General features: G+C 44.3%; 1 protein-coding gene across 1 annotated transcript; it reads left to right on the top strand.

Moving 5' to 3' along the window:
- Window positions 1-1,134: 1,134 nt before the first annotated feature.
- Window positions 1,135-27,508, top strand: LOC146178882 (putative thiopurine S-methyltransferase). Its single transcript, XM_084579813.1, has 9 exons — window positions 1,135-1,372; window positions 1,465-1,578; window positions 4,664-4,756; window positions 13,720-13,849; window positions 16,721-16,773; window positions 24,036-24,110; window positions 24,177-24,262; window positions 27,191-27,235; window positions 27,316-27,508. The coding sequence occupies exons 2-9, from the start codon at window positions 1,478-1,480 to the stop codon at window positions 27,447-27,449; spliced, it is 717 nt and encodes a 238-aa protein (XP_084435939.1). The 5' UTR covers window positions 1,135-1,372; window positions 1,465-1,477; the 3' UTR covers window positions 27,450-27,508.

Below are 27,508 nucleotides of genomic sequence, written 5' to 3'. Positions count from 1 at the left end.
TTCTTCGCTCTCATAGAGAAACCATCGATCCGTGCCGTCGTTGCCAAGCGCAGCAATGCGGCCCGCTAAATCAAGCGGTTGATCTGCGCGAGACGAGGCATTTCAGAGAGCAACAGAAGAGGAAGTTGGGCGAGTTGTAGGTTGTTCATGATGGTATCATGGGCGCACTCTAATACAGAGACAAAGAAAAGCAGAGAAATAAAGGCGAGAAATAACAGCAGAGAAATAACAGTCCGAGATGTATGTGCTGTTTTTTTTTTTTTTTTGCTTTCTTTGTGATGTACGCGATAGTGTGAGGTGCGGTATGGTAAGTAACATGGTGTCCCCTTTCTGTTATATTTTCTGAAATCCCATGTTCAAAGTTCTGGGAATAACTACTCCTGAAGCAAATTGCGTTCATGCAAATCTAGTGTTAGCTTGTACTGTGCGCTCCGTTGTTTTTCTTACAAAGTGTTCGTGCTGCTAACCAGCATGATAGTAACTCTAACCCTGGCTGTATCAGACAAAAAAGAAATAGCAGTACAAATAAATAAATAATTAAACTATTCCATTTCGCTCACACTTAAATTAATGTTCTTCTGATGTTCAAACAAGATCGTCATATTGCGGTCCTACCTGCTGTTTTATTCTTGATTGTATAGAGTTACAAATTGTTCGTCTTCTATTCGTGGAAGGGAGTTGCGAGGACAGCCGCGTAGCCTTTTCTCTTCCTGTGCCTTAGCGAAGAATGTTCCTCAAATAGATACAAGACATATATCGAAATCAAGAAGCCTCTATTTTGCACAATAACCACTTGACATGCAGTGTTTCCGTCTTCATAAAGAGTGCACATTGTCATCTGCGCCGGAGTGCGAAGAAGATATGTTTGCTGGTGGGCAGCTGCCGCGCGCTGTTTACCTCATGAAAGAGCTCTGAAGTTGTAATCATCCACTTCGCGACAAACAGTTACACGAACGCTTTTACTTATCGTGCTATCAGTTGGGCAGTATCGCGAATGGCCTTGGCTGGCTAAAGCCGGCGCTCCCAGCAGTTTCTTCCTCGGCCTCGGGAGTTGTTCGCATGGCGCTTTGTTATGCGCCGATGATAAGGCATCCACCGCAAGATGCGAGCCGAGGACGCGCGGCCGGCATCAGGCCAAGACCTTTGTCCGGCCTCCGCAAAGATACGCTCACCTTCACTAGCCTATTAAAAGCAATACGAATGCCAACAGTGCCGAAGCATGGTCACTGCATGTGCACCTCTTGAATTTCTCATCGAGAAGTAGCTTTAGTGTCTTTTGAATAGGACTCTGCACCTTAAATCTCTAACCGCCTGCGCCGACACCTGTGAGGTTACCTGCACGTCCAGGGGAAAATTCACTGCTAAGAAACAGGTTGCCCGTGTGAACACACGCCAAGTCGACATTGATTTTTCGGGATAACGGAGGAGACTTACGTATTACAGGCCGTAACCAATCTCTTGCAGGGGCAGCAACTCTATGCCTGCGCAAGACAGCGTCGATGTGTCATCGTCCTTCAATTACTGGAGCCGACGCTGGAGCACGGACGATGCGCCGTGGACTAGGGATGGCATCCACGAGTGAGTGAATGACCTATCCTCCCATGCTTTGCTTTATTTTTTCATGCGATTTTCATGTCCCTTCTGTAGTCGCCGCATAATATATTTTTATGCAAGGCACACAGAACGAGCACCTGTATGTTTTGAATTCTCAGTACGCACTGTCAATATGGGCTCTACTAAGTGATTTGCATATCAACAGTTCGGAAAACATGGCATTGTGTGAACTTTCGTACGCCACGCTTTACTAGAAAGCTGCAAAAACGACTGGAACAGCGCGCCTGGTGGCCGGTACCTTGAGATACAAACAGCTCGGGTCACATAGTCTTTCACACTCAAATGACTGGCGCAAAGAAAAATCCTCCATGCCTGACTGGAGCAAATAGCGGTTCGAAATAACTCTACATGTAATGTTCGTTAGGGATAGGTGTGACTAGTTAATGAACCTGAGGTAATCCGTAGGCACCTTTTAGTGCATCGGCGGCACTGAGAATGATGCACTGTGCGCACAACGGCTTGTGCTATCAGCCGCTTGTGTAGCCACCAACACGACGCAACATGGGCAGCGTGTCTGGCGGCTAACATTCCTTGCCTTCGTTCCTTCCAATTTATTGTTGTGAGTTGACGCAGGGTGCTCGCGTTTTCAACAGATCGCGGGGTGCTCATGCTTAAGAGCACGGCCGGCGGGGCGCTTTATAGTGGATTACGACGAGAAGGTAAAGATTGGATAAATTCGATGGAAAAGAAACAGAGTGTGGAATTATACCGAAAGTGGAAAATGCAGATCAGGAAGGAAGATTTATTTGATAACTCAAGAGGCAGTGCCCTACTCTTTGAAGCTAGATCAGGGTGCCTTAGAACACGCAGCTACAAAAAGAAATTTAACAATGGAGATGACGCATGTGCTGTGTGTGGAAACTCCAGTGAAACAATTGACCATATTATACTCGAATGTAATGGTATCCATATGGAAGTCAATGCAGGCGCAGTCACTCTTCCTGGACCTCTGGGGTTTAGAGATACCAGTGGCCGGGTGAATAAACCTGCGGTGGAAACTAGCAAAAAACGACTGGAAGATTGGTGGCTTAAAAGCAGAGAAGTGACATAATGGTAGTAATGTAGGAACAAAGTTTAATAAATAGAATGATGGTTTAGTTAACCATTCTAAATCAATAATTAAGATATAGGGAGAAAAATGAGCATGATAGCTACTGCTACCACCCCGTTTCAAAGGGGACGCTCCTATATTCCATCCATCCATCCGACAAACTGGACGAGCTAATTTGCGTTGAAATGAGACATTCTTTAACATAAAAAAATACACAAACAAGGAAGAAGTGTGCCAACACAGGCGCGGAGTAGCAACTGAATCTTTACTCAAAAGGTAATGCTTTTGTACGCGAGAAAAAAATTACGCATAAAAAATGGAAGACAAAAACGCAGGAAATACTTGTGCAAAAAGTATAAACAGATACCACAGGAGGTTGTCATTTTTCCTAGCCATATGGAACGAATAAGTTCTGCAGATGAAAAATGCAATTAGTTTCCCCTGGTAAGAACCGCTTGCTGGCATGCAAACGTGGTCTTGTGGTGGCTAATAGACGGCCTTGCCACACATGTCTCCTCGCCTTCTCTGACTAACAAATATGCTTTAGCATCTTCACGCGATCCTTGGTTATTATTTCTCTACTATATGATTTCTGCACACCCTCATGATTTCTGCACAATATGACTTTAACGGTGAGCGCACAATGCGTAATATGACTTTTAATGCACGCGCATACTGTAGAGAAATCATAACCAAGGATCACGTGGCTGTATTTCTTTCGTATCGACACCCAGCATGATCTGAATGAAGTTATTCTGCAATTAAAAGTGGATGGAAGCCTATTTATAGCAGGGAGGTCTTGCAAGGTTCTCTACCACGATGCTCGGAAAGCTAATTAGGCTAGTTGGTAAAGGTTCGTTTCAACGGAGGAGTGCGCATATATGACGAACGAGGAAACGAGAGACAACAGGACGTTTCAGTGATCCCGCCGCACAGTGTCGGGTCTCCACAGACGAAGACTGCGGAGATTGCGCGAGCCACTGTAAGGTGGTATTCACCGGAGTGTAATTTTTACACGTAATTTATGAACTCAGTTCGACCTATAAGCGAATAATAACCGTCATCTGTCGCATAGTCAGAAAAGTGTTGAACATATTACTGTCTTCCTACTATTTATTCTCAGACTAGATACTCCTTCTGGTCGAATTATCGTAGAATGCATGTGTGCGGAGATATTCACATTTAAACATTCACTCACTGCGTGTGAGTTTGGCGGCGACATATGAGCTTGACCTTCATTTGTTTTCGCCACTGAAAGTGAAAATGATACCTTTTCTTAATCGCCTTTCGTAGAAGAACCATAATATTAATATTCTCCGTCATATCAGAAGTTTTCTGCCGTTTGTTATCCTCTTGAATGAGCCCTCTCACGAGTTCGTTTTATGCTTCCGAGGTACGCGAATGTTTCGGGATAAGATATGCTTGGAGAACTGTATCAAAAAGAATCGTCTGTACAAAGCAGTGCATGTAAGTGTTAAGCATATAAAATGACATCAACGACAATAGCAAAGTTATTATGAATTTCATGACACCAGAGATGACACCTTACGACTGTGATCACGCGCTGTAGCTTCCTGCGTGCAACACTTCGTTTAAAATTGATTTTACGTACTTCTCATTGGTTGTTAAACTATTCTGAGAGCAATTTCAAACATACTATGCAGCCTTATTAGGCGACAGGAACGATTTCACTTTATCTAACGCGAGCATATCTTCAGGCATTCTATGAGCACGTCGTACGAAAAGGATTTTTACATACGCAGGAATATTCCCAGAGGCAAGAAAGACCGGCCATAGTTATGTTCACAACAGCAGAAAGAAATCAAATGCCCCGAGAAAGCTGGTATGCTCTTAGCAGGTACTCAGCGCACACTGCCGGATGACAACGTAATTACTTTATGATTAAAGTACGCAGGTTTATGCCACAGCCGAAGCACTAAAGGTCATGAAAACAAATGTTTTCTCTTTTCTTCTCCTCTTCATCCTATTCCACTGTAGCTTGCTGAGGGACAACGCAGATGCAGTGCTGGACGGCAAGCGAAGCGGCACAGTCTTCCTGCCCATGTGTGGAGCCGCTGCTGAGCTGAAGTGGTGAGCGCCTTTAGAAAGTTGATGCTCTTGCTTCTCTAGAGTTTCCCTGGCTAGCTGTGAGCAGCCAGTAGTTAATGCCTTCAGTTCAGCCCCAATGAAATGGTGCGAATGAGAGGCGGAAATAGAATTAGGGCGAAACGGAACACATGCGATATGGAAATGTACGCGAATCTCTAAATCTTTCCCAAGTTTGTTGCGTACGTTGCGAGCATGTAGATTGTAAGGCTCTTTATTTTTCTTTCCTTTTCATGCCTCAACATAATATATGTATGTCTTATAAGGCTTTCAAATGAGGTGCACTGATGCGTACATAATACGACAATTTTCTTATGGAACATTTCACTATAGGCAGGTCCGGGCATGAGGTACCTTTCAGCAAGTATGATCTACCATCGTTCACTCCGGCCTGCATATTACTCAGCTTTCCCCAGCGACTGCACGAACCCCTGCGACGTCACTGGCTTCCCGCTGTAAAAGGTTCCGTGTTTTCCTTACATTTCCTAATTCTGAGGAAAAAACTGCGAGCACGTTCACACAATCCATCGCCAATGATTGCATTTCAATACGCAATCATTGCATTTAATACCCTATTATGTCCTACACATCTCAGTTTCTAGAAGGGCGATTACATAAAATGAAAAATTACAAACGTATAAGCGTTTCATCCGCAATTTACAAAGTTCTTATAAAGGTAATTGTCCTTAGAATTGGAGCCATGGTAGACATCAGTGAGACCAACATAGTTTGAAGAGAGGATACTAGAGGATGCGGTATATTTACATCATTGTTAAGATTGTTTAAAACAGCGAGTTGGTATTCCATTCTGTAGAAAAAGCGTGAAGAAACCCAGGTAAGGGCACGGACACAGGAAGGTCGCGGGCAGCGCTCGGCCTGTCTCCTCGCAATTTCCAGGTTTTCTTTTCACTGTGTCTACGAAACTGTAATGAAATGCGAGGAATATAACCAGTTATTATAACAAGAAACAGCATTCGACTATGCCTGTTACCGTTTTATTGATGAACAGTGGTGCATAAGTTATGCCTGAATATGGCTGCTCGAATATACTTGCAGGGGCATGTATAGCGTTCACAGTTCTTCAGAGGTACAGTAATAAGCTAAAATAGAAATATTGAAGGGTGTCAGACATTGATGTAGACTGTCCAGTGGTATTACGAAGCGTACATGGCTAGTGCAACCGAAAAGCCGCTGGTGTTAGAGTAGTGGCCGAGTGGTTCGGGCGCCCGTCTCGGCTGCGGAAGGGGGTCAGTTCGAAACCCGATGCCGGACACCCACCAGTAAAAATGGGCACAAGCGTCCCCCGGCCCGGCGCCCGGCTCTCTCAGGGGTGTGAGAGGCTCTGTTAATCCTGCTGTGCTCCTTTGAGGGCTTAAAGTTTCGAATAACTAATGGCTTGCAAAGGCCGGGCTGACAAAAAAAAAAAAAAGAAGTCACAACAGATGACCTCGTGCGGAAATTTGAAACACCCCACATTCAAAATAAAGCAATGAAATATGTTCAATGAAATAAAGATTTCGCCATCCGGGTACGCAACGCGTAGGCCATGAACGGTTGTTCGTTAGAAACGTTTTAGAGGGTCGCTTAGTAAACGCGTTATGGTACATAGTTTGTAATGCCTATTGATTTTACATTAATAATAATTTGCAACTTGAAAAAGTTTAAAAAGGAAAAGTAAGAACATTATTGAAAAAAAAAAAAAAGGCGGCGTTAACCGAGCTTCGCGCGTACTTTTAAAGAGAATAAGCATCCTCTTAATTTTTTACTGAATGTTTAAAGCATGTATTCAGGTCTTGCATTCAGAAGTGCCCATACAAATATTCTTCAGTACTCTAAAATTAGCTTATGCGATTGCCTCGTTAAGAAACCCAGGGGAATAATCGCAAAACATGATGGATGCCCTAGGAAGAGCAAAGCAGTCACTTTAAAACTTCATAGGGTAAAATGTAAAGTAATGATCAGAAGACCTACAAAAACAGAAGTCTACAATGGGCGCCGAAGCGACAGGGTACTAAAACCATAAATACGCACTGTATGCAGATAGGAACCACGAGCGTGAAATAACCAACATAACAAGAGCATGGTGGAATGCAATCGACATCTCCAAGCTTGTAACAGTTTACCAAACTCCTTCAAGAGAGAACTACGTAACCGTCGAATGGAATAATCGCAGCTTGTGGGGCCAAAATATTTGGTTTGGTTTGGTTTGTGGGGATTAAAGTCCCAAAGGGACTCAGGCTATGAGAGACGCCGTAGTGAAGGATTCCGGAAATTCCGACCACCTGGGGTTCTTTAACGTGCACTGACATCGCACAGCACACGGGAGGCTTGCTTTTCGCCACCATCGAAAAGCGGCCGCCGAGGCCGGGATGCGACTCCGCGCGCTTGGGAAAAGTCAACCGTCTTAATCACTGCGCCACCCCGGAGGGGCAGGGTCCAAAATATGTACGGTTAAATAAAACCAGTCAAAAAGGACGCTTTAACAAGGATTGGGTAGGACGACAAGAAATAGGAGTGGCATCTAATGTGCGCCTTATTCCACTGACCCTTTCGTTTTCAGCTGATTTTTTGTCAAACCATATATGAGCTGTATTTTGATTGTACTCGTCTACTGTCCAGGAACATTATTATACACATCTTATGATTTTGCAAGCTCCCTACAGAGGAGAATGTAGTGATATAAGCTAATGGAAGTCTGACGAAAAGGGTTATATTTTGGACAAAACAGCAGGCTCTGAAAAGCACAGGGATAGTAGCAATGCTAAGACACAGAAAGAGAGCGTGATAAACATGAGTGAGTAATTTGCATCTCAGTCTCAATCAAGATGTGCTTTGATCTGGGAGGGTATATAGAACTCATAGTTTCAATCCATGCTAGTTGGTTCAATGTCAGCCTTCGGAAAGAGTAGTGCTGTTGACGAAGATGATGATACTGTCAACACGTGCGCTAAGGAATGTCAACTGCATATGTTTGTGAGTGTGAAATCAAAGCAAAAGTTTTACCAGCCTTATAGAGCCAAGGTCACCGGCGCCGCTAATTTCACGTGACGTGCGGCACGAGGATCCAGCGCAGAGCTTCTTCCCCTGGTGCTGCTTCACACAGCTGCTTGTTATTCCTCACACACCGGGCAAAATTTATTCGTACTGCCACATATATCCACAGATATACATTACCTGACATCCCGCCGGGGTGGCGCAGTGGTTACGGCGCTCGACTACTGTGCCTAAGGAAGTGGGATCGAATCCCGGCCCCGGCAGCTGCGTTTCGGTGGAGGCGAAACAGAGTGGTGTCCGTGTGCTGTGCGATGTCAGTGCACGTTAAAGAACTCCAGGTGGTCGAAATTTCTGGAGTCCTCCACTATGGCGTCTCTCATAGCCTGAGTCGCTTTGGGACGTTAAACACCACAAACCAAACCAAACCAAACCACATTCCCTGACACAATAGCACACAACCTTCCAGTCACCTGTCTACCGTTTCTCTCCACTGTCACCGCTGCCCACCTGGCTCGCCTCCAGGGACTTCCCCTTCGAGATGCCTCGACACCTTCGTGTCGTGTAGACCCGGCTGTGATAGCCTTAACGTTCGCAAACAGCTATGAATGAGTCGGATCCTGGAATCAGCGCTTCGGCTGCGTTTCCGTGGCGTTCGCAGACAGCCTAGGAGGAGTTCAACCGGAGCAGTGACTAACCATGCCTAATCAAACTTCCGCTCTGTAAAGTAGGTTACCGATATGACTCCAACCTGGCTTAACACCGCATAACTAAGCTTGCACAACCAGCGCTTAGCCGAGCTAAGCCGATGTCATTTTTTATATATTAGATTTCTCAACCGATCTCTTGCGTGGCCATTTTCTCTAGGGTGCCTCGGTGTTGCCCGCGCGCCGCCGTTCAGGGTGATGACACGCTTTGTACCGCATCGAGCCGCTGTGGCGTCATTTTGGTTTTAAGCGGTTGTCCGTGCAGTTATTCCTGCCACGCTCGTCCCTGCAACCGGTTTCATGCGCGGGCGTAATTCCGTCTCCTCAACGGTACGGTCCCGCAACTTCTTTCTCCTCACCGGTTGCTTCTCAGAGGGTTAAACGGCGATAATTACCGAAAGGTGTCTCTGAACGCAAACTAAAGGTAACATACACTCACTGAAGGCAAGAAATGATTACGGTGAAGGTAATTGATTAGTGTTACCATTGTCATGCCATCACCTCGTGGCTCTGTTCAAGGCTGGTTTTGCGGCTATTCAGAAATAAAAACACTACATACTGCAACATAAAGGAGAACACTCCCCAGGAATGATCTTGGTAGCTTAATGTAATGTTGTGGATAAAACAAAAATAAGAAAGAAAAAACTTGCTTTTAAAGGATTCGAACAGATCGTTCATACGCTTTGTGCGGAGGCAAGTAGTGCCAATCCTTTGCGCCAGTGAAGCAACGAGGGCGGCAAGCTTTAAACCCGCTATTATTCATATTTACAATATTTCCGCTATCTGTCGCCAGGTGACGCTGCTCAGAGGACCCCACCGTTTAGAGATAACAGTGGCCGGGTGAATAAGGCGGCGGTGGAAACTAGCAAAAAACGACTGGAAGATTGGTAGCTTAAAAGCAGAGAAGTGACATAATGTTAGTAAGGTAGAAACAAAATTTAATAAATAGAATGTTGGTTTAGTTAACCACTCTAAATCAATAATTAAGATATAGGGAGAAAAATGAGCATGATAGCTACTGCTACCACCCCGTTTCAAAGGGGACGCTCCTATATTCCATCCATCCATTCATCCATCCACCGTTGATGGAACGAAACCACGCCATGCGCGGTCATGCCGATGCGCGAAGCGCTCCTTAGAACCAAAATGGTGGCGCTGTCATCACCCTGAACGGCTGCGCGTGGGTAACATCGAGGCACCCTAATTTTCTGCCAAATGGAGCGCCGCCGTGTGACTGTTTTAATGGGGACCAGGGGCCGCGACCGCACCTGTACGGAAGCCTCGAATTGCTAGCATTCCGGTTGTGCGAAATATTGCCAAATGTTCTGGTACACACCAGCCGAATAAGGTTTCAGAAAAAGTTACAAGGTTTGCAATTTATGTGCGGCTCATATTTGTTCGCAATTATAATGCGTTCTTTGTCCTTCCTGAAAACGACAGAGAACCTCAATAATTAGCCTGTGTTGTCACCTGCGTGGTGGTGCATCAGTGATACCGACAAATTATTGCGGCGTGCCTATGTAAGTTGCAGAGCTATCATGGGCACGTTTTTTCGCTTTATTTGTAAACACCGCTACATTTGTATTGTGTGTTTTTATACAAGATAATCTTTGTGCCTATCTAACTGCCGCGCCTGCATTTGAACGTATGATACATCTTTTAATTCCGCGCATACGTTATCACACATGCCAAAAGAACAGCAGGGAATGAATTCCGGCCGCAGCCTAACAAGTCAGTTTGCACATGGTATTTAGTGATTAGCAGCATTGAATATCACGTACGCTGCAGTTCAGAGCTCTGGAAATATATACCTCTTGAGGTTCTAAATGTGCGCTGACAACACGCACTACCATAGCGAAAAAACTGTATGAGGTTATTGTGACTCATACAGATTTCTCATACTAAACTCATGAGAATCTTATACAATCTCATATACATCTCATACACTGAATATTTGTATGAGGTTATATGCGATTTATACGAGTTTAGTACGAGTTTAGTATGAGAAATCTGTATGATGTTATTGTGACTCACAGGGTTTTATCGCTAGGGAACATGGTCGCCTTCCGTTTGGCCTTCATTGAAACGGTGCCGATAACAAACCTGCGTCCTCTGACTCAGCAGTGGAGCGCGATAACAACTGTCATTGCTGATTACACAAAACAGTTCATAGTAACAGGGTAGCCACCTGTCACGACTTATGCAGTTAGAAGAGAATATGTTGCTTCAAAATCATTTGTGTGTGTAAAATCGCCCTGTAGCTGTTTGGACCAGTGTCATTAAATGTAAAGAAATCGTGTTAATTGTGCTGCGAGTCAGGCCGGCACTAGCGCTAAAGCGATGCTATCTCATCCATCTTACGTGCCGACTGTTCCCTGACATAAGCATATAGAAATTTGTATTGTCGGAAAAAGGAGCGGTAGAAGAAAGCGTGCGATGAATAGTTAGCGACAGAAACTATTCATTTCACCTGCATCCTTCTTCCTCCAAGCAACATCGTTCGCTGTACTGTCCGCCGATCGGGCTACAATATCTATAAATTTACATTCTCATGCACAAAATCAGGAGGTAAGAAAAACATTTGCAATCATTACACGCAAAGAACAGACACAGATTTACAACAGCAGCGCATCAATCGGCTAATAAACTTAGATTTCCTCTTCTTAACTTGCCTGGAAGGCTACGCAGGAATATAACGTTAAAGAGGGAGAAATGAGCCTTATGCAACTGTACAACCTTTTCGAACAGAAAAAAATGGGAGCAGCCATGTACAGCAGACACCTAAATTAATAAGCGGTAAAGCGTTTTAAGGACAAAACTGAAGAACACTTGTACATAGACGTCCCTGGTCCGCGCGCGCTGACAGATGGGGCCCGGTGCCGAGATTAGAATCACGCTCGATCAAAATTGTTGTTTGATTGAGTTGCTGCATACTGGGTTCATAATAAAAAGATCAGCACAAAAAATGGGTACAAAGAAACGCAACAGCGAACGCCCGTCCTTTCGTTTCGTAATCTTTTGACCCCGTTTTTTTCGCACTGGTCTTTTTTTTTAGGTGCCAAGTGGAAGCGCGTTAGTACACTGCGCGAGAGGTTAAGATATTCGGTTTATTGCAATGCGACAAAGCACAGGGCAAGAATAAAACACCATTTGGTCATTACGGTAAAAAGATTCCGACGCTTAATCTTCGCCTGAAGAGTAAACGTGAAAGCGTGCACACTCACTGCCTTACTTCGACTGCTCCTGCACATCTTCATCGCGCCTTCGCTTAAATGGTCTAGCGGTCTTATACGCAGAGTTCTTCTCCGTCTTCTCGGCAGCCGATTTGTGAAGTCTCGCTGGTCGCCGAGCACAAAAACCACGGCAAAGCACATCCTCAAACGTAGTTCCTACACTATTACACGTATCTGCTGGTACATTGCCAGAAGTGCCAGACGACGCTGCCACACCAGTACCAGTTCCAGGCTCCATTACACACACACACACACACACACACACACACACACACACACACACACACACACACACACACACACACACACACACACACACACACACACACACACACACACACACACACACACACACACACACACACACACACACACACACACACACACACACACACACACACACACACACACACGCACACACGCACACACGCACACACGCACACGCACGCACGCACGCACGCACACACGCACACACACACACACACACACACACACACACACACACACACACACACACACACACACACACACACACACACGCACGCACGCACGCACGCGCGCGCGATTATTTATCTACATCGTGCTGGTTTCATTCACCATTGCCAATCACTCCATCAACCATATTATCAAGCGCCCTAATCAATCAACTAACGCTGTATATATCGTGGCTGTGTGTTCTGTCCTCGTCATTTCCTAGTTGTCTCGCGCTAAACGTATTCCATTTCCACTATGAACCGACTCGCCCAGCAGAGAATTTTACTGAGCTACACACATATACAATCCATGCAATGTGGTCATCATTTCTCCGCATGCTTTTCGACACATTGCGGAGGTGCCATCTCTGTTAGCAAATATATGTGAGGTATTGAGTTCCGATGGACGTCGTATGTCTGCCGCCGCAAATATATTTGCGCTGGCAGATATTTAATTCTGCCTTGAAATCTCCTGCAAACTATGGTATGGCCATGGCTTTAAGGAGCAACGATCTCAGTAAGCTTCTCTTAAGAAATGATGTAACAACGCTTGTGGCGCGTCGCGGAACTCAGTGACTTAGATACAAGAACTCTTCCCGCATGAATATCATAGATGAGCTATGGACAAATTTGTCAGCTACTACAAAAATAGTTTAGGAACAACAGAGGTCTGCTTCTTAGCCATCCCATTTTGTTTGTTGTACATGCGAAGTATTATAAATTTCTTGTAGATGAGCCTGAATTTCTCTTTTCAAAAGTTAGGACTTGCCACAGGGCTCTCACTACATGGCCTGTCAGCAAACTCACTTGAGTTCTGAAATTTGAGAGAGAAAGAGAGAGGGAGAGAAAGGTAGAGATATGCGCATTAATGAAGAAAAAAACGTATGTACCCGGTGTTTATATTATGTGACTTGCAACTCTGAATAAGGATGGTATTCTATAGTAAAAGGAAGACGGAATGACTGAGGCCTAAGAAATGGTAAGATCTATATGAAATTAATATTTTTGAAATGTAACAATAGAATTTCTGGTGAGATGCCTAAACTGATATGCTAGAAGGATGAAGTACTATATCTTTATTATAGGTTGACAGATTTGACTGCATTGAGGTTGCACAATAATGCTGAAGACTGGGACATTAAAGGTTGTCTACAAAACCAACATAATCTAAATAGTTTGACAATGTTTTCTTTGTGTCTGTCTGGTAAGGGTGCTAATACGGAGCCGAATGTTAGAAGCATTTCAGTGGCGGTATGATAATGTGTTCATAATGCGCATGTGCCTCGGCATACGGTGGGCATTATAACTATATATGATTCATTATTTCTGCTAAGCAGCATCTTTCGCAATATGGACTATTTACTTGACCTAAACTAAAGTGTGAGGCCTTTCTGAGCGCAGCACTTCGACGAAGTCTAGAACAAAGCTTTGAGATGGAAAACGAGTCTGGGTGGTAGCGTTGCACATAGATGAGGATTGACCTTGATTTCATGACTGTGGGAGACTACTGCTCCCCTGTAATCCGTCCACTATACTTCACACAGGTTCTACGAGCGCGGCTTCCGCGTCGTTGGTGTCGAGTTCGTGGAGAGTGTGGCTGGACGTTTCTTCTCGACCCATGGCCTTCCGGTTGTGGAGGGCCGCTGCCCCGTCACCGGCTGCAAGATTCTAGCAGTGAGTGTTGCTACAGTTTGTTGAGCCATGGCAAGTGTCCATGTCGTAGAAAACAGTTTAGGGAAAATAATTTTATTTGCCTCTCTACAGAGCCAACTGGAATTCTTTTCAACTGATGGAACAATGCATGTCCCGGAAGGCACAGGAGAGTAAGAAAGGTACACACACGTAGAAAGGAAATAGAATAAGGGCTAACTTGCAGCAGGCTTTTCAATCAATCAATAAATAAATAAATCAATCAATCAATCAATTAACCAACCAATCAATCAATCAATCGATCAATCAATCAATCAATTCTTTGAATAAAACGTACAAATTGCACATGCAATTTGGAGAACAGCATTGATACGCCGTGGCCTAACAATGGGCCAAAGCGTAAACAAAAACAAAATCACTGAAATCCCGCGGACATGGCTAAGCGGTGGTACATAAGCGTCACTCTTCGTATAGTACCTTTTTTGTGCTCCTGTGTCTTCTCGAACATGTACCAAGGTATCTACATATAAGTTCTTCTCTTCTATTCATGTCCCCTCATGCTTCCCCAAACTTCAACAGACTCACTTGACTAACAATGACTATTTATGCGCTAGCGTGACTGTCCACAGTGAGTGATTTCAGGGGTGCGTTCGTGGTCCCCGTGCGTTAAAGAAGCAGGAAAATAACCAGAAAAAACTCCGTCGGAGTGGACCTGTTTCCAAACAATATACATGGGAAGCGTGTACGCTACTTCGAAGCTATTGTCGATTTATGTAGTTATATTGCAGCTATCGCCGCAAACGCTCACAGCGACTGTTTGACAGCTACGTTCTCGCGACCTGCTTTGCAGGTCATTGTATTTATCCCCATCCATTCATGCGTAATTTCTCCTTGCTATCTGACGACATCATTGAGCGTTAATTTGTCCCAGAATATTTTTGTGCGCTGCCATTAAGGCACCCAGACTCCCGTTTTGCCGCTACCAGCACTGAAGCATGAACCTTGTCATTGAAACCTTAAACCCGAACTAAAAATGAGAGGGAATGGGGTGTGCTGCTTTGTATGCTTCGTATTTCACCAACTTATCTCAATTGGACCATTCTTATAAACTGCTTCTCGCGCAACTGCATCCTTATGTGGGTTCGTACTGGTGGCTGTAGCCTCACACTGCGCGCTGAGACTACTTGGATGGCTTGCATTACACCTTCGACCACGAAAAACGGAAAATATAGGAACAGCCAGCACACAAAATAGTTTTGAGGACTCCTCGCTTATAAATATAAATGCCGAGTTTTTTGTGCATCTTTCGCATTGTAAGCTTTCTGTTTACCCCAAACGATTTATACAGACGTATTAGCCTAACAAGCTTGTTCTCATATATGTATATATATGATGGAAAGAAGCCAACAGTCGGCGATGTATTCATGTATTATAACGATGACCCTCTTTGTCCCTATATATATATATATATATATATATATATATATATATATATATATATATATACATATGTAAAGAGAGAGATTGAGGCAGGGGGAGCGCACTTTAAGCCAGAACTGATAAAGTAGGTTTACGTACGCTACAAGACATGACGACTAGGCTTATTTTATTAACGTTTCTACTAGAGACCAGTCTTCATCACAATATTATAAAATGCATTCAAGCATGTATTTATAGGGGTAGCAAAATGTGCGTCCCATTCTTAGATGGCGAGTAGACACACGGACAGAAGAAAAAAAGAAACAAGAAGGAAGAGGAACACACACACACACACTGAAAGAAAAAAACACGAACAGGTGCTCATCCTTTGAGCGTCGCTCAGGGTGAACCACCAGTCCGTACAACTCTCGGTGTGTGCTCGTCATCTAAGGTGACGTACTCACCCCTACCCTCCCTTATAAATAAATGCTTGAAAATATCTTCTAACATTCTGCTAAAACTGGGCCCCAGTTAAAACGGTAATAAAGTATAGGTACTCATGCTGTGAAGCGTGTATATATATAGACATGGATTGCTTGTTACTAATGGGCCAGAGTTAAATTCAAACAGGATGTCACACAACTTTCCCGATTATCTATTTTATTCCAACAGTTTCGGACGGTGGACCGTCCACCGTCCGAAACTGTTGGAATAAAATAGATAATCGGGAAAGTTGTGTGACATCCTGTTTGAATATATATATATATATATATATATATATATATATATATATATATATATATTAGCTATCATTTGCTTTTGATCAACTGACCAGAAAAATTCACTCAGAATGTCATACAATTTTTTGATTATCTTATTTTATTTTACCAACAGTTTCGGATGGTAACCCGTCTTCATCGAAGTACAAATGGGAATCTCATTTTTGCATATTGAATTGTGACGCTCAGGAGGTCATTCTACTCCAGGAAGGCGTTAGGTGAGAGGGATGACGGGGAGGCAGCTCGAGGTGCGGAAAATGCAAGGATCGTTGGTTTGGTTTGTGAGGTTTAACGTCCCAAAGCGACTAAGGCTATGAGAGACGCCGTAGTGGAGGACTCCGGAAATATCGGCCATCTGGGGTTCTTTAATCTGCACTGACAACGCACAGCACACGGGCGCCTTGCTTGGGTAAGCGGTCTGCAGTGAGATGGACAATTCTTGCTTCCCGCGCCTGATGCACGTTCCTTCGGTGTCTTGATGCTCGTCCCGTCGCCAGGTCGCAGGGACTGCTCGCCAAGTTCACGCCAAGAAAAAGCGGACTGGCTTCTCTAATGGGATGCCTGAGTGCGTTTATTACCAAGGTTTATGAGAATCTACCCAATACCGTAAACACTTGCCACCGATAAGAGCAAAACGTGATTCAGCAATGGGGACATGCAATTTAGCATGACGTTTGTATAATTTTTTTTATTACAGACCCCTGACCTAAAGTTAAGCATCTACATCTGCGACCTGTACTCGTTCAGCAGGTAAGCATGCAGGCATTTTAACGCGGCTCTAATAATTGCCCGATACAGTGGTACACGCTTAGTTATGTGAACGTAAAACTAAGATCCACAAGAAGCCGAAATGGAAGAGGTAGGTAGCACTTCACAGCAAACCCCACCACACCTACGAGCGGCGCCTGCCAGGAAGTTGTGTGATGTGTATTTTTGCCATGGTGGCCATAAGCCTTGCCCTGCCTTTTTTCGTGACAAGTTTCCTGTTTCTTGTTGCTGATTATTTAGTAACGATTCCGCACAGTGTTGGATTCGCGCATTATATAGCTGCTTTTATTTCAGTGTTGTTGCTTCTGCTGCCCTTGATTTTTTTGTATGACTTGAGTATGTGTAAAAATATGTATAGCTAAAACGTAGCATGCCTGAAAATAAAGCGCATGCTTATGCTTTAATTAATGCATTAGCCACAGTTATCACCGCTTAAGAGGAACGAAGATCTCGCAGTGGAAATACTCCGTTTTATGCTTGGTGTATTTTTGTGCGGTCCTTAGTGCTTCACATGAAAAAAACATATAACATATGCAATCTATGGGCAATATACGGGCAATGCATGCATGACAGGCGAAAATTACACAACCTTAGATTATCATCATGTGAACCATACTGAGATAATGCGGAGGCGATAAAGAAATGTATATGTCATCTGAAGCAGATGGGAATTTCTCTCTACTTCGACGTGTCAATGTGTCCCTTACCCCAAATGTCGCATGCGCCACTCGTTAAAGGTGTTCGCCTACCTTCGATAATTTGATGCAGGTGTTTGTTAGGATGAGACATCCAACTCTGTTGCCTTCTGTATTATCCTTCCGGCGTGACATGGTTTCTGCTTAGAATTGTCATATATCCGTCCTGTTTCACAGCAGCCGCTTTCTGCAATGTAGGGCGCTCTAGTGACAGAGTCAGTATATTTCGTGAACTATATCCCTTAGCGCATCAGAGCCAAGAAAGGTAAAGCGGATAAAGGGGCTGACGCTGCCTCATAATGGCGGCGCTGCGATCTGTAAGTGATATAACTCGTGGCGAGGGTGGTTTAGAGCGAAGAGAGCTTTTTTGCTGCACCTTGGTTCAGTCGCCGGAGAGGACTACAATAATTCAGTTTCTCACTCTTATCTAGAGGGGAAACTGGCAGCTCATCACTGCAGCTCTCATTAACACTCCAGGCGTAATGAGGCGACATATGTGGGGCAAGAAGCTAGACATTTTGAGCGCACAGTGTGGCATTAAATAAATACTGACTCCGAAAAAGTTGTTTTTTCTTGTGTACACACATACAGTTTTGTTTCAGTGAAGAATGAATGTAATAAGCAACTCTTAACGGTCCGAGCAGTAAACGTTTTGAATTGTGGCGAAGAAGTAAATGTCGATAAATAGCGCTTATTCCCGGTTTATTTCCGCACATCTGTTGATATGTTTCATATCAAATTGGGCCAGAAAAGGTTGCATGCGTCCGTGGCTACCGAGACCGTTGATGCTATTCGAAGAAAATATTTTTGTAAGCGCAAGGTACCTCTACAAGCGACAGTTGTGTTACAAGCAGATTTGAAGCCAGACACTGGCCGGGCATTGCATGCTGCGAGTGTCGCATCAGAGCGACTGTTACGTTTGGTAGGACAGGTTTCTGCTTCGTGCTTTAATGCTTTCTTGGCAAAATCCACACGAGCAGCGCCAGGACACGGCGAGAACTTTGCGGTTTGCAAGGTCGCACGACTTTTTCGTGGCGTAATAACGTCGCAGAGAAGCCATAGATGAGAAACCGCAATAGCTTGCGACACTATTGGAAATATTCTCTTGTCTAAAATTCCGCTAAAGTGTTCTTGAAATGCTTCAATTATAATATATCGTTAAACACATGTTTGATCTAATAAGTGGGCCTGTCATACGCAAAGGAATTGTTTTCGGCGGTGTGCTGTATTGTATTAGTGTGGATAAAGGCTCTCTCCAAGTTTGGGAACATTTTAAACATAATATTGTTTCTGTTGGTTTGTTGCAATTGATAGCCAGAGTATTGAACTTTAGGAGATTTGTGATAGTAAAATGCCGTTGTTTTTCTACATTGAGCCGAAAATAGATATCTGTGATATCTAACGGCGCTTCCCATGATGCTTAGAGGGTCATGGTTATTGAAGGTCTCTAAGAGACTCGCATCGACCATGGCGCTGGTGCTAACGCTAGAAAACTCTTGACTACAATAAAATATGGGCGAAGATCATCGGGCCTGCAATCTTCGGTCGCCATTGTGCACTGGTAAAGCTATATAGTCTGCATTGTATGATTCATTGATATGGCAGTGAATCAAATGATTTACTATTCCAGGTTTTCTAATGCACTGTTATTTGCTTGCCTAACTCTAGAGAATAATTCACTGGAAAGAAGTTTCATACCTCTTGCGCAACGGAAAACTACCCTTTTTATCCTCTTAGGCAGTATTTGTTCTCAAAGTCAGCTTTGTGAATAAAAAAGCAGCCTTAAATGCGTCAAGCTATCGGCAACAATAGGTATTGTAAACTTTTCTAATGCTAAAATAAGACATCTCTAACCCGTTTTCATCTTAACATAACGCCTTCTTCTTTGCACGCCATTTTTGTTCGCCGGGCACTGCTTGACACCTCCGAGCCAATGAATCTAGAAAACTGCCAATTTACATTCGGCCTTTTTCTATTGTTTTGCGACAGGGTTAGAATTTCTATTCTGTTTTCTTTCTTGGACGATGCGCGAAGCGTTATTAATGGTTTTATTCTAAATATTCTCAGCCGACCATCTTTCTCATTTCACAGGGCCCGCTATCCTCTCCTCAATGTCTACTGAACCACGGTTGAGCCAAATGTTAGCGTCATGTCTCCCAGAAATATTAGAAAACCGATCCACCTGTGAACCTATATACCTTCTACACTTGTGAAGTGGTAGACAGCGGTACTAAAAAAAAAAAATGTTGCAAAATGCTGGTTTCACCCCATCGTTCTGGATGCGGGCAGTATTATTTCAACAGTCTTGGCGATCATACTGACACCTTGCTCTACGTGCACGTTGCTTATTAAATAGCTGAGCAATTTCTATAACCACAGGACATGTCACTGGAAAGTTGCTGGTTTCACCCCATCGTTCTGGATGCGGGCAGTATTATTTCAACAGTCTTGGCGATCATACTGACACCTTGCTCTACGTGCACGTTGCTTATTAAATAGCTGAGCAATTTCTATAACCACAGGACATGTCACTGGAAAGTAAGATGAAAGAAATATCAATTTATAGCAGAGAGAAAATCAGCGCAACGTGAACCAGCCATCAACAGACAAAATCTAACTGAAAGAAAGTGTCTACCTCCGGAAAGACTGGGCATTGCTGTCTCAAAATAGGCTCATGAATAAAAGATAAGTACCACATTTTTGCGATTCTAAACACGAGAATATTTTAAGAATTCCCTCCCCCCCCCCCCGGACTTCAATTCAGTTAAATTCAGTTTATTTTCCAGTTTTGCTGGAAGGTTTCCGGAATAAAACCTGCTAGAGCAGCTTGATTAAGTATCTGGCTAAGTGGCAAAAACAAATTTTGGAAAACGTTTCCATGCGAATGAAGGCACCCCTAGTTTGCGAGGTAAAAAGCATAGACAAGGCTGCCAGCCTGCTTGCTCACTTAGTTGATCCGTAGACGTAGGAGGCTCGAGGTGCTGCGCGGTCTCAAGCTTCTTGCGTTGACGCCTTCCAACACTGCACCACCGCTGGCGGTAAAGGATGGCAAAAGCCGGCCGAAAGCAATCCCGATTACACTATTTAAGCGCGTTGTCACATGGACCGGGAATAAGCGGCATATGTTCAGAAACGCTTTCATCGCATGGGAAAAAGTCTCAGGTATTATATCTTCTTCTTTCACTAATCGTTATAACAGCCATTGGAATCCCGGAGTCGAACTCCGAAATTTATCTTTTGGCACTAAGCTGCTTGGGCTTACCATTCCTTACCAAATGTAGGTCCTCTTCAGTCGTTTAAGCTTTAGCTGGCAGAATCCTTATTGAAAAAAAAAAAAAAGAAAAACACTCAGTGCCTCAGAAAACTGTGATATTCATAAGATACCTGGAATAGCCATTTGCGGCAATCAGTTAAATTAAATAATAGGTATGAGTAGCATATATTGAAATGTAACCAGCTGCTACCTTTAACACCTAGTTATTGACAAAGTGCAAAATAAAATGTCTGTTACCTCGAACCACTGATAATTATTCAAAGCTGCAGAAGATCTGTTGGGAAAGAAAATCACTTGGAGAGGAAAGTTTACTAGAAGGATGTTCTGGTTGGCTACCGTGCACTGGAAGCAAGGACAGTGTGATTTAGAAAGGAATGTGGAAAGAGAGAAAAGGGACTAGAACAATCATGCGTGGTGAAGAATGCAAAATCCGGCGTCAATTTGAAAGTGGCTCAAGAAAGCCACCTACGAAATTCCACCTGGCCAGACAACTGAAACAAGGCGTAGGCTGATTGGTCCGGGAGGGGCGTCATAATATGACAAAATCTGAATTTACCGCAGATAAAATGCGGATAGAAAACATATCTCCTTTGAAATTAACAGAATCGTGGAAAAATTGATAATAATATCCTTTAGGAGCTTGCGAAGTTACAGACCAGTCAGCTTGCCGTCCGTTCTCTATAAGGTATTTACTAAGTAACCGCAACACCAATTTCTACCTCCAAGCTTTCAAAAATGAAAGGAAAAAGAATGCTTTATTCGCACGGTAGATGAAGTGGTATAAAAAGCGCAGAAACCTTTTCACAGCCTTGAAAGATAACATATAAACATTAGAATGTCGCAGAAATGTATCTATTATGGGACTACAGGGTGTAGAAGAGAGATGCGTAGGAATAGTGAAAGATATGTGTAGCGGCTGCACAACCACCATGGTTGTCCGTATAGGCGTCAACGAAATGCTAATAAGCGACGGTACCAGGCTATGAGAAATGATATCTCCAGCAATATTTACACCGCTGTTTCAAGCTGTGTTCCGAGACCTGGATTTCGAACGTCCGGAGAAAAAGTTTTGTGGAGAATACCTCATCAATGGGCGATTACCTGATGGTATCACCTCGCCATGTTAAAGGAGACCAAAATAGGGTTGAGGAAAAGCCACCATTGTGACTAGTGCATTTGTGGTGGCCTGGGCTTTGCTAAGAGACTTAAGGTACTCCACAATGAGATTAGCCACTTATGTAGGCAAAGCAGAAAAGTGGGTTCAGCACTGATAACGGATGTTCAGCAGTCTTGGAAGGGAATAGCGGCATACGACTGGTAGCATAACGCTGGAAATGGGACAGGAATATGCCTACCCAGGGCAGCTAACAGCCTTAGATCCTGACCACAAGAATGAACTAAGATAAAAGAAAAATGGTGTGAAAAGTGTTTCAGAAGTGCTCTCACATGATGAACAGCAGTTTGCCAGTACCCGTCAAGATGAATATATTACCGATCTCCGCGACAGAAATGTGGAGGCAAGCGAAAACAGTTTAAGCTAAGCGCAGGACAAGGCAGTAGATATAGAAATGAAAATGCCAGGAGCAATTTCAAAAAATAGAGAGAGCCAAGTGGGTTAGAGCACAATCTTTAGTTAATGCTTACAAGCGCTGAGGTGTGGTTAGTTGGTTTCATGCTGGAGATACAGAGTGAACGACGAGGAGGAAGGTAGATGACACACAGTGCTTATTACACAGTTTATGACACTCTACTCATGACACACAGTTAATGAGACTGTAGTCGAAGTCGCGAAAGAATGGACATGTATTAAGATTGTAAGATATCCAACGGTCGCTAAAGGCGGGTTCACGAGCAGGCTGAATCGCGGACGGTCTGCGCAGGCCGGTGTGCCCCTCTTAATTCCTACGTGAAGATACATCCCCGAGCCGGTCTGGCTGTTAAAAAATAGCGCGAATTCAGCGGACAATTCTTGCGTTCTCTCCACCCCAGGGTTGTTGCTTTGTTTGTGCGGCTCTGCAAACTTTCCGCAGACCCCGAGCCTAATCCGTAACGCTCCTGCAAGGAAGCTCCAAGCGCAAGTTATGCAACCCCACCACAATACAGCACACAGCAAACCAGGTAAAAGCCGAGTGGGATTGAGACGAGCCAACAATAACCCGATCAGGCCACCCCGATGTCCGCTTCATGTTTTAGCCTAAGAAGGAAGCAGTCATGTACCAAGTGTGTACGGTGCTTATTCGTGATGCCGAAGCTCTATTTCCGCGGTATCGTATGACAGAATCATGTTGAAGCGTTCGGCGTGCTTACTTTCCGTATGCATTGACGACTCTTAACGAGCGCTAAGAATGCTATGGTCGCGTCGTCATTGTGTGCTTTCTTTTCAGGGCTTATGTACAATACTGATAACGACTAAGCGGAGCGAATACGGAGTGAACGCTGTGAATAAAATACGTGAAAGGGACACGACGCAAGGCTGCGCTCGAACTGCAAATGCGGCAAAAACCGCGCCAAAGCCATGCTCTTCCGCATTGAGCAAAACCGACCTTCTTCCGTACCCACACGAGCGAGCCGATGCCGACCGGGCCATACGCAGACTCTAGCGGCGGTGTCGGCTCGCCGCCACGGCTGAAACAAACCCGTTCCGTGTCCGCCTGCTGATGAAGGCACTGGTATTTTCCATCCGGTTCATGATCTAAGAGAAAAAAATATCTGAGGCGCCCGTTCAATTTGCGTCGCGTACGTAGCACGCGTCTCTTGATGACGTCAGCGAATCATCTGCGAACCGATCCCCCTAGACTGAGCTCGACGTAATGGTAGCACACTGTATTCCCAGGAAAGATAAGCGTAACAAGCGTACAATGGGCATTGGTACTTTACGGGAATCATGTGGATGCGGCTGGTACAGGCCCGGGTTAGTTTGAGGAAGATGGGGAGTGGCCTTGCGCTGCAGTGAACATTGTCAGGTTGATGATTATATTGAGTAAATGATTTGGACTACTCTGGCTACTTTACCACACTGTCACTGACCGCTCTCTTTATTAGTCCTGATGCAGCGCTCTAGCAGCTGGGTGTGTACTCTCCACCAAGGCCTCATTGCGAAGAGGCGGTCGCGTTTTTGAGGGTTCTTGTTTGCGCCGCAATTCCTTACCCCGTCAGTAGCATTGATCCCGTTTATTCCATCTCCGACCACCAATGGTGCTGTCCTTAGTTTGGGTGCTCTTAAATCATTTTGATCCCCACCGCCATCAGGTCCTGAAAAGAGCCTTCTTTTGCAGGGAGTGCGCTGGTCCTATGGATATCGTGTGGGACCGTGGCGGGCTGGTGTCCATCGCAGAGCAGGACAGGCGTAGGTGAGGGACTAGGCACATTCTGTCCTTCCGAGTGCGGCGTCACACAGCCGCTGCCGTCCTTCCTAGGTACATTATCCTGATGAAGTCGCTCCTGGCGCGTGATTTCTCCTACGCCCTGTACGCCACAGAGTACGACGACGTCGACTTTGCAGGTATGACTCATCAGCACTGCGCTACGAACGCAGTACAGAGAAGGAAAATCTCTAAGGAAGTACCCCGTAGAATAATTGCCACAATGTACTATGTTTTCTGCGTTTCTCATATAGCAATCATATTGAACACACGAACATTAGCTAACTTTACCTACAAATCATCAGGAAAGGACAAAATGTATACCATGATTCGTAGGACAACATAATCATCGCGTGAAACCTACGCGGGAAGGTTATCGAGGGCCAGAAAGAAACGGTACTTTTAGTTGAATTGTTTTCGGTAAGACACAGCAGGATACAGGACAGTGTTGCTTGCAGACTGACTAGCTCTGTTGTTGTTGTTGTGGCTGTAGGAACAAAGAAAAGAAAATGCACGGGCCTGCTACTGGCTCTGTAGCTGAGCCACCTCCGCTGCCTCGTGCAGATAGAAGAGAATATAGATAAGAAAGAAAAGGAGGAGGGAAAGAAAGACGCGCGCCGCAACAACAGCCGGCGTCCACGACCAGCGGTGGCGTGTGCAATGACGGCCTAGAACACATAAAAATTCGGTGCCAGGCTAGCCCCCGCCGCAAGCGGCGGTGACCCACCTGTACCAGCCCCATCAGGGGTGACTAGCTCTGCTACACCATAAAAGCTGCATAGGGCAGAGAGACCACTATACAAAATTAGACAGGCATAATGAAACTGCCTCACATTAGTGAGGCGATTTTATTTCAATCCATTGAGAAGAAAAAGAGTAAGCAAAGCATGCAGAGAAAGCATCTGAGAGAACTAGAAAACAGTTAATAACACCGAGAATACCCACTACATACACTGCGACACAGAGATACAATTGCACCTGAAGTAAACAAAAATATACGAAACCGCCTAATAAAGACATGGACACTTAATATTGTATGCATTGTTCCATAGACTATGCAATCTAAGTTAATAAACTTTCGCATGCTCTCACAAATGGAGCCTGTCAACAGCTATAGCAATTACCAAGCTCTAGAAGGGCTGACTATTCGTACACAGAAATATTTTACATCTTCTGAGATAGAGATTTTGAAGCTGTTTTATTACGTAATGCTTAACTTCACGTTTAACATACAATAACCATTTGAATTGCCGTATTTCATATTATCCTGCAGTCAGCTCACATTTGAAAGGCATCCCAGAATCTTGCACCCTTGCGCAAAACTTGGTTTCCGAGTCAGGTAAAATACTTTTCCCAGAACGCGACGAGTAAGTTAAAGTAGCCGCGGCCCAATAATCAAAAGCCGCCAATAGGGCTCGGGCCGTACCTTGTTTCGTTGGTGTCCAATCTTGCGCTTACGTGCAGAATAATAAAGAAAACGACGCATTCTTTCGGTGGGACTTCAGGAGGCACTCAGGTTCGTCTTGTAACCCGCAGCTGCACGAAGATCTATCCTGAAGTGATAGACCATTTTTGCAGGCTGGTTGGTTCATGTCACTAAGGCCTTTAACTGCGAGTGTTGGAGACAGAAATACATTTAAGGTACCAAGTGTGCAAAATTCCAGTGGTTTGTTATCTAGGGGAGGCCTTGTTATAGTTCGTGCCAGCTCCTTAGTCATTTGCACAGGAACTGAAAGAAGAATGCAAGGGTGGTAGTTCTTACACTGGTTTTCAAGAAAACGACGTAGCATGATTACAAGAGGCCAGAATAAACAAGTGCGCGATGAACCACTGAGCAGAATTTAACGTTGCTTTCGTAGCCCGTGAATGTACTCTTTCCATAGCTTCATGCAAGTTTATACAACTATACACTTCTTTCTGTGATTTTCATTTTGTACTTTACGTAGTTTTCTCCACGTTTTTATCCTTTCATCATGGTCTCTATTAAAATTTGTCATTGTTTCTACGGCCCTTCATTTTAAGCAGTGTTTAATGCGGAAGGCATAATTGGCTCATCAGTTACATGGACATGAAATTTTCAACTCCAGTGTTACAATATTTTGGCATGCCTCGGTGGCTGCCATACCAACTCTGGAGCCAGCTGTGGTGGAGGCACTGAAGGGGCCAGTTGGATGTCACTGGACACCCAAGTTTGAGACTGCCAAATTTGGTGCCGAAACTAAATCGAGTTTGAACAACTCAATGGTGACCTGTAAGTTTGGTTGTCTCCTTGGCTCCCAAGAATTTGACGTCATATGAATTCCAGCGAAGTAGGTGTCGAACGGACTCTGCTATGGACAGCTCGATGGAACCTTCTAAATACACACGGGCCACCTCCAGACGTCAACCCACCGGACTCCAAAACATTGAATTTGTACGAATTAGACCAAAATTGGTTTGCGAAATAATTTTAGTACGGCCCACTCAATGCTGCCTTCAAACGTCAGGTTGGTAAATGGCAAAAAGTGGCCCACCAGGCCGAGAAAATTTGACGTCGTCCTAATTTGAGCACAAATTTGTGAGCACCCTGAATTGGCTATGACAGACTTAGTCGCAGCTTCCAAACAATCAACTTTATTTCCCTAAAATATATCACTCTCCAATATAATTCGAGCTTGATCTACCTTTCTCCGTTTAATGCAACTTAGTTCACTCTTAACGCACGATAGACTGACCTTGATTGAACATAATTCATTGTAGTGCAACTTCTTCCGCCTTAGGCCACAATACACATTCAAATCCACCATAATGCCTCAAAATTACTTTCATTTTGCTGGAATCCATCGTAATCGATTCGAATACAACTGCATTGAAATTGATTTGTGGTGCGTGTGTGCCGAGCCAGGAGAGTTAATGACTGCATTGGGTGAGTAGGGAACGCTGTGGTCATCGTTCATTTAGAGATCTGAACGTGCAGAGCATTATCGGGGCGAAGGGAGTGTTGAAGAACTGGTGGTAAGCATCCTGGAAAGTGCGCTTATCCTGTGTACACTGTTATCGGTTATGTTAACATTGAACATTTGTCGCAGGATTCCCCAGGAACGTTTCTCTATCCCTGATACGGCAGCTTTACGGTAAGCGATAGGACAGAGTCAGCGCACGAGCGCTATGGCCGCTGGAGCCATCTGGAACTCCTGCTTACTGCTGTTTTCAGGGGAGGACTTCCTAATTACTCGGCTCGGCGTCACGTTCATTGAGCGCTCTTACGTCAAGAACAAGCTCATCAAGGAGACGCTGTGGCACTTGAAAAAAGGCACCACATTGACGAAAGGCAGCACTTGTAGCTGATATCTGAGGGATAGCCAGAAAAAACGACTACAACGACGAATAAACATGTTTTTTTCAAA

Source organism: Amblyomma maculatum, chromosome 9 (genome assembly GCF_055883805.1).
Source record: "Amblyomma maculatum isolate TAMU_Amacu chromosome 9, ASM5588380v1, whole genome shotgun sequence".
NCBI classification, from domain to species: Eukaryota; Metazoa; Arthropoda; class Arachnida; order Ixodida; family Ixodidae; genus Amblyomma; species Amblyomma maculatum.
Note: the sequence above shows the minus strand (reverse complement) of the source record. Positions and strands in the feature narration are given on the sequence as shown.